Source organism: Phalaenopsis equestris, unplaced genomic scaffold (assembly GCF_001263595.1).
Source record: "Phalaenopsis equestris unplaced genomic scaffold, ASM126359v1 Scaffold000002, whole genome shotgun sequence".
In the NCBI taxonomy this organism is placed as follows: domain Eukaryota; kingdom Viridiplantae; phylum Streptophyta; class Magnoliopsida; order Asparagales; family Orchidaceae; genus Phalaenopsis; species Phalaenopsis equestris.
This window is the reverse complement of record NW_018164444.1, coordinates 9,207,333-9,215,731: the sequence shown is the minus strand read 5'-3', so window position 1 is coordinate 9,215,731 and position 8,399 is coordinate 9,207,333. Positions and strand designations below refer to the sequence as shown.

The 8,399-nt window shown below is 37.6% G+C and overlaps 1 protein-coding gene and 1 long non-coding RNA gene across 2 annotated transcripts in view; one reads left to right on the top strand and one right to left on the bottom strand.

Moving 5' to 3' along the window:
• The window catches only part of LOC110027558 (vacuolar protein sorting-associated protein 24 homolog 1-like), a 3,551-nt gene extending 2,675 nt beyond the window's left edge, over positions 1–876 (bottom strand). Inside the window, exon 1 of the mRNA XM_020729083.1 lies at positions 804–876. Within this exon, the coding sequence (XP_020584742.1) occupies positions 804–876 (73 nt within the window). The remainder of the gene's footprint in view (positions 1–803) is intronic.
• A 2,568-nt stretch (positions 877–3,444) lies between these two features.
• LOC110024458 lies at positions 3,445–6,349 on the top strand. Its single transcript, XR_002293999.1, has 2 exons — positions 3,445–5,729; positions 5,865–6,349. It is a non-coding gene; the product is annotated as an uncharacterized LOC110024458 (long non-coding RNA).
• Positions 6,350–8,399: the final 2,050 nt, after the last annotated feature.

Below are 8,399 nucleotides of genomic sequence, written 5' to 3'. Positions count from 1 at the left end.
GAGCGTCTCAACAAGACGAATCCAACGAGCCCAAGCTTGCGCAATTTCGACATCATTAAAGTACTCAAATGCTCATTAAATGTTGTTTGATTAGAGAAAGCTCTCCGGACCGACCAATTAAAATGATTCATATTCATGCATTAATGACACCCAAAACTCTATAAATAGAGCCCCACCCCTCACATGAGGGGGGCGACTTGAAGTTTGAGAGAGAACTAGAAGCTCTGAGAAGGAGTTGAAGTACAACACCATCCCAACCATCATTGATCACCGCTGGTCGTCGTCGACACCCGTTGATCGTCATCAGCCGCTATCAACCGTCACCATTGATCACCACCGACCATACTTCTTCAGTCATCGTCGTAGGACATAAGGTCATCACTACGGTCCATGTGTAAACAACGACTGACGTGGTTCACAGCTCGTGCAGCTCCCGACTCTGACCCACGCGGCCTAGGGACGTCATTCATATCTGTCCCTACGGTCTACGTGAGTCATAGATCGTGCAGCTCCCGACTCCGACCCCCACAACCTACGGACGTCATTCATGCTCACTCCTATGACCTACGTGATTCACAGCTCATGCAGCTCCCAACTCCAGTCTTCGCGGCCTATGGAAGTCATTTATACTCGCCCCTAATGCCTATCTGGTTCACAGCTCATGCAGTTCCTGAATCTGGCTCCCGTGGTCCACGGACGTCGTTCATACTCACCCAAATGACATACGTGGTCATCAGCTCATGCAACTCCCGACTCCGGCCCTGACAGCGTACGGGTGGCCTACGAATATCATTCATATTTGCCCTTATAGCCTACATGGTTCACAACTCGTGCAGCTCCTGACTCTGGCTCCGGCGGCCTACGAACGTCATTCATACTCGCCACTACGGCCTATGTGGTTCACAGCTTCTATAACTGCTTACTACAGTTTTTTTGGTCTATCAACGCTTCTGGAGCAACCATGTACAATACTCACGAAGGACTACTACCTCAACAACAAGCAACAATGACCATTGCAATATGTTGTCACCAAGAACAACATCTAGATTATAATTATACAACTTCGTAATTTCATTTTCCCTAATTCAGGAGAAGAATGAACTTGTATACTCATCATTCATAGTAGATTATTTCAACTGGACTAGGTCCCGTGGTTTTTCCCTATTTCAAGGGTTTTTCACGTAAAAAGTCGAGTTGTCTCCTCCTGCTTACTTCTTTTATGTTATTTATGTGTGTTGAATTCTCATGCAACGCTAAGACTATAATTAATTACTCTACTGCCGCGAATTTCCTGGCAAGCATCAATTTAAACTTATTATATTTAAAAAATTAGTATTTATATTACTTAATCATCTTGATTAATATAATGCTTGACATGATTCATTAGAGGAAATGGGGGCAAAGTGATATATTCCAAAGTGGCATCAAATTACCTTATTATTATTAATAAAATTTTAGAATTCAAGGGTTGTTGTTCTTTTGGACTGCTTGGAAATGCCGATTAGTTCGAAGTTCTCTTTTCAACTTCATTTAGTTCTTTCATTCATCCTGGTGGGTTGATCTTGCAGTATAAGGATAAGGATAAGCCACGGCTACATGAATTCCAGCTTTCGTTAATACTTGCATACAAAAAACAAAGGAGAAAAGTATTAACTTAGAATGAGCTCCCAGAAGCAGAAGAACAGCCTTAGAAGATATTCCCCAACCTTAGAAGAACAGCCGCTTTTGCTCACTTAGTGATCAACAAAGCTTGGTGCTAATATGAGCCTACATGATAACTCAATTAGAGGTTTTCTTCTGCTTTTTCCCATGCAGGGCAGTAGCTAATCATGGTACACAGCAAACACATACAACCAAAGCCTAAACTTGTTCATTAATATTTGAAACTCCGATAAGTAGATCCTTCTTGATAACAAGATACAGGCAAAGAGGTAACTTTGAACAAGAACTCGAGCCGCAAAAACCTGAAACACATCAGCTCAAAAGAGAATCATGAATCAAATTTTAAAACACATACAGAGAACAACAGGAAGGACTGGCGGTCAAAATTCATGATCGCTAAATATTGTCGTGATTGGGTGCTATATCCGACCAGTTACCAGAGACGCGGTGAGGCCAAAAATGTTACTAGAGAGTACTTGCTTCTACACACAGACAATTGAGATGAGCGAGCTCTCTGTTCATCAATTCACCGATCAAGAAGAAGGAAAATATAATAGGTAATAAGCTGAAATGTTATGGTAAATTTTTTTCAAATTAAAAAAAAAAGATATAATATAGTTCAAAATGATTTATTGAAATAACAAAAATATATATTTTTAATATTAAAATATTAAAAAGAAATAATATAGTACCGACCTCTAAAGGCATTAGGCGTGTTGGTTCTTAGCCAACCCTAGGTTGTAGTGGCATTAGACGTGCGGGTTCGATCGCCCGCATGGGGTGCGTGCGTCGACAAGTGCCGGCGCGACGGCGCATCTGTGTGATTGATCACTTGTTTTCCTAGAGGTGACTTTTAGGTTAGGATTCTCCTTTCGCAGAAGAGAATCGTGAATCAAATTTTGAAACACATCAGCTCAAAAGAGAATCGTGAATTAAATCCTATGTTCTAGCTTGGTGGGTCCAAATTATTCATCTTTTGGGATGATTCCATTAAGCAAATCATAATATGTCCAAGTGTTCTCCGAGATTCCCAAAAGATCATGAAAAGTCTTGGGTAAAACTCTAGACATTTCACAGTCTCTCGAATCGTCTCGAGTTCATTTTGGTCTTATTATGTTTGCTATGTTAACAAAATACATGCAAAGAGGTAACCTTGAACAAGAACTCGAGCCCCAAAAACCTGAAACACATCAGCTCAAAAGAGAATCGTGAATCAAAGGGTGTTTGAAGCTGGATTATTGTTTTATTGAGTCTTATGTGTTGAGAATTTGTCAGAGTTGTTGAGTCAGAAGTGGTTGATGTTGTTTCTTCCTTGTGGTGAAGACTTATGTTGTGTTTGATGGAAGTTGCTTCAATTAAAAAAGTTCAATGTGTATTATATTAGGAGTCCTGATGCAAAATGCATGAGGACTAATCATTGTCAGTCATATGTACACTCTAGATTCCCTTAGTAAAAAAAACTAAATCATTTGATACACTTTCGACTGTCGGGTTGAGTAGTACATGTGACATGCAATGATTGGAGTCCTGATATTTTTTTTATCAGGACTCCTGATATAATTTTTTTTTTTTTTTATTGAGAGCGCTTAATGCGATTCTTATTTGTGGTGTTGGCTTCCATTCTTTAATTATCTTTCAAAACGTTCTTACATCTTCCTTACTTTTTCGAATTAGTTTATTTTGGACTCCCTGTTTAGGGGTTTTTTTTTTTTTTTTTTTATTTTTTTGTGGTTAGTGTTTATTATTTATTATTTGAATTTATATAAATAAATTTAGGTTTGATCATTATTTATAAAAAATAGAAAATAAAAAAAAGCGGGGATCCGCTGTTTCTTGAAAAACAACAAATTCCTATATGAGTGACATCCATTGTCCGCAGAACTCACGTGGCTGCAAATCAAGGGCTACAATCACATCGTACAATAAATATATATAAGTCTATTGCAGCAATAATAAGCAGACGCACGCAATGACGTAAATACCTAAAACCGTTCATCACACGCAACCACGAGCTGGCGATAACTACTCAAAACAAATAGTCCTCGCATCCAATCCGTCAAAACTACACCGCCTTAGGCAACGGCTGATCTTGTTCCAAAGTTCTCAATAAATACCAACCTCCGCTACCATGTTTTTCAGCGCTAGGGTTTTTCCTATCTTTTCGTGTCTGGTCAGCGGAGGAATTTGCTATCTCCCTCTCTTCCTCCTTTTCGTTTTTCTGTACGGAAGGCGTGGGCATGTCGACCTTCGTTATCCGATGGGGGCTTTTCATCTCCTTCGGCGATATCTTCGGCCCGTTTGATCGATCTGCTATTCTATATTAATCTTTTTTCGCTAGATCTGTCCCTCTTAAAAGTTTTTCAGGATTCCTTTTCACTTTGCGTTTTATTTTTTGTTATATATCTTCCCACAGTGGCGGCTGATGAGTTCTTGCGTTGCGATATGGTGTCAGATTCCTTAAGTTCGCGTCTAAATTAAGTGGAATGAGGCCGATCTATTGCAGTCCCGCCAGATCTCTTTTTCTATCGGGAAAACCCTATTGTTTCTTTTTTATTTTTAGATCTGTTATTTTCGTGCAGATGATTTTATTTTGATTTTGCGTTGTTTTTTTATGAATTCTCATTCTACAGTTGCTGGTAACAACTGGGTGGGGTGTTCGATACCTTGATGATGTGATCGGTATATCGAGGAGGCGTTTCAACAGTATCTGTTTGACATGATCTTTTCGGCAAAATCAACCTGTTTTTTGGAACTCTTTTCTGTTTTCCTTGAATCGTTATCTAGTTATCATCAAATCATCAACTTTTTTTTTTTTATTTTTAATTTTCTACTGCAGTTCCATTTGATGACTTTGGGGTCGGTTAGGATTTCAGCATGTTCATTTCTTCGCGGCGTTACGGAGATTGAGGCCGATTTATTGAAAATCAGACAAGACTTATTTACTTTCGGGAGATACTTTCTGCCTTTTGTTTAAATTGTTCATTTCGTTTGGTTTGCTTGTGCGAGAAATATTATGTGACTGCTACATAGATCTGATACGTTGTTATTTTGTGTTTGTCTTATTTGAAACTGCAGTTTCTGGAAAAAATTTTGAGGTCGAAAACCTATGTCCTGTGATAGTCTCGGCCAACTCATGCCCATTTTTCTTCAACCAGAGCTGACACTTTAGGCTGTTCATTCAACCTTTTAAACACTTTTTTTTGCTTGCCTAATAATTTTTCATAGACTTTGTTGAATTTATGTTTTTGAGGGGGGGTTTGTTGTGTCAGGGTGCTTGGTTCGGTATGTTGGTGCGGATGAACGCTAATATGGCGCAACTTAAATCGGTTTGGTTAACTTTTTTTGTTAATATTTATCGTTTTTTTTTCTTTTGTACTATCAGGGTTTTCGTTTGCATGACAATTTATGTGTTTTTTGGAATATTTGGATTGTTTTTTGTTTAATTTTTATTTTGCAGCACTCCATGCTGATATGCAAGATGCCAGTTTCCTCGATTCATTGTCCAGTATTCTGAGTCGGGCTGCTGGAATTCAATCAAATTGTAGAGAAGATTCTAGCGTCGGAAGAATAGGATCTTAGTGCCGTTGAAATATTCGCTTGGGCCTATTCTTTTAGTATAGATGTAAACGTTGAGCACAAGTGAGAATCAAGAGGGTAGTGGATACACTTACGAAAATGGAAGGTACAACATCTTGAGGACATGATTACTTTTTTCTGATGTCGGCCTTTGCCATGTTGGGTGAGCTCGCATGGCAGGTCAAACATAATAATACTTCTATTTTCTGTTTTGCGGGGGGGTACGGGGTAATCCTTTATCCCGTGTTCTCCTTGACTGTCTTTCTTGTCTTGTTCTTTGCTCAACTCAAAAAGTCGTCTCTTCTGTTCAATTCCACGCGTTGCGCAATTTATGGAGGTTCATGTCTACGTGCGATTGTCCTTTAAGTTCATGTGGAACGTAGCAAAACATTTTAATTCAAGCCCTCGCTGCGCCCTCCATAATAAAAAAACTGCATGAGAAGATTCATCTGGAAGAGGGAGAGGGAATCACCTGGGCTACAGATTTGTCGGTTAGTAGATAAAATAATGTTTTGTTAATAGTAGTCCATTTATCTTATATGAGATTCCGGAACTGTGATATTTCCTTAGTACTATGGACTGTTATTCTGAAAGTATTCGGGGGGTAATTTTGTCCGGCATAACAGTTATTTTGAAAAGAAGCAAGACTACGCCTCGCAAATTAGTTCATCAGTTTGGGTCTCTTTCTTGCTGCATCTATGCAAAAGACTGCCTCGCAGTTTAGTTCATCAGTTTGGGTCTCTTTCTTGCTGCATCCATGCAAAAGACTGCCTCGCAGTTTAGTTCATCAGTTTGGGTCTCTTTCTTGCTGCATCCATATGCATCCAGGGGTTTCTAGAGAAGATTTACACCGACCTTTTGAGTCAGTACTCGACATTTTGAAGTTGATTATATTTCAAAGAGGCATGAGCTTATGACGAGAAACCTTGTTGATTAGTGTTTATTGCTTATTGTTCTTCTAATCTTGTTAGTTTTAAGTTGAATATAATTCACGAACTAGATGGTTTTTTTTGTTTTTGTTTTGATAGTTAATTGGTCAGTATTGTTCTCTACCGAATAGTCTTTATTCTTTAGATGCATTATTTGTTTTGTTGGGGCGTTCATTTGAAACTATTGTTGTAATCAGAATATTAAGAGTGATGGTAAGATCAGTTGACAAAACGTCTTTTTCTTGAAGCACAATGTTGTTTATAAGATTTTGCGGTTTGTGTTGTTTTTAAGTTTTCCGTTGGAAGGCTGATTGAAATATTGGTAGATTAAAAAGATTGATTAAATTAATAAATTTGATATAATATGTTTAATCATTTTTTTCATTTTGGTTATATCTTCTCTTTACTAGAATTTTGAGTTGTTAGATGTTTACATATCTCTATGAAAACAACAGGTCTTCTCATTCGTACATGTGCCTTTCTTGAGATTGAGTTGAATTTAAAATGGTAACTCATCACAAAGTCGATGTTTGAAATGATTAAATTATTAATTTTGTCCACAATTAGAGCTACACCAATTGTATCACCAATTGAATATCTCTAAGCATTCTCTTAAATTTTATTTAATATCTAAAATTTAAATATATTAACCTACACCAATTGTATCACCAATTGAATATCTCTAAGCATTCTCTTAAATTTTATTTAATATCTAAAATTTAAATATATTAACCTACACCAATTGTATCACCAATTGAATATCTCTAAGCATTCTCTTAAATTTTATTTAATATCTAAATTTTAAATGTATTAACCACCTTATTTATATAACAAACTTTCTAAATTCCTAAGGTTTAGAAGAGCTTTTGTGATGGGAGCTTTAAAATTTATTTGGTATGACAGTTAAAAAAAAAAACATTTTAATGTAGAGTGCCTTCATGCCCGGCGTGCACCAATTATAGTTAACCACTCCTGCTTGACTACTATTCACGTTCTAACTGTTGGCCATTCTAGTTGTGAATTTCTATTTGATAAAATTTTATGCATGAAATTGATTAATTTAAGATAAAACACTACATGTAAATTAAGAATGAATTGGGAGAAAAAATTAAATTTACCAGAAAGCATGGCCCCGTCTATTTCATCACCAGGGGAGAAGATTTCAAAGTTACTATACAAACTACTATTCCAATCACTAAGGCTTATGATCATAAATAAAGGGCAAGATTTACTCTTCTCATCCATCCAAGGAATCCACATCCATCCTCTCCACTCCACCCTCCTCTCTACTCCTCCCACATCCATCCTCTCCACTCCACCCTCCTCTCTCTTCTTTTTTCTTCTTGTGAAGGTCAAGAGTTTGTAAGTATATCTATATCATATAGGAAGGGTCTGTAAATATTTTTAGTATGCTAGTACATATGTAGCAAGTTTTCTTTAAAGCTTTTTTAGAAAAATTTTCTAAGTGATCTTTAGCTACTCCACTGGCAGATTTTTTTGGAAAACTCTTTATCTATTTCGGTGTGGATGGAAGGCAGGCCTATATTTGAAGGAGGATTTTCAATGCAAGATATAAAAACATATCTCTCAATGGCACATGTGTTAACCACTTTATGGTTTGGGTCTTTAGCAGGTCTATTAATAGAAATTAATGGTTTATTTTCAGATGCCTTGTCATTCCCCTTTTTTTCATCCGGATGAAATTCTTGTATTGATAAAAAATGAAGAAGATTTTAGATACAATTCTACCTAACATGGCGTTAGGGTTATGCTGAGGGCAAGGCTCTAAACTTTGTAAACCTGCTGGTAACGATAGGTGAGCAACAATGAAAAAAGTTATTGAATTGGCATAGAAAGATTTTTTGGTCCAAAGAAAGTCTCCTTCATAAGGAAGAACTCTTTCGTAGCCTTAGTTGTTTTCTCAAAATCCCCGGGGTTCTCACCACGCCCCGTGACAAACACCTGTATGGGTGTGACAATAGCCATTCTAGAAGGCTAGAACTCGCCCACTTGATCCTCATCCTGTGAGGACCATAGGAAGGCATCTAGCTAACTAGAGCTCATACCAAGCACCAGTTTTCTCTTGAGTGTGGTAATTGCACACATATCATGGTACATACAGATGTGACAAGATGACTTGATTGTTGTGAGTAACGTATCAAAACTATCTCTTCCATTTGATCATCCTTTGTTTGATCATCCGCTTATGGCGGAGAAGACCCGGGAGAGGCG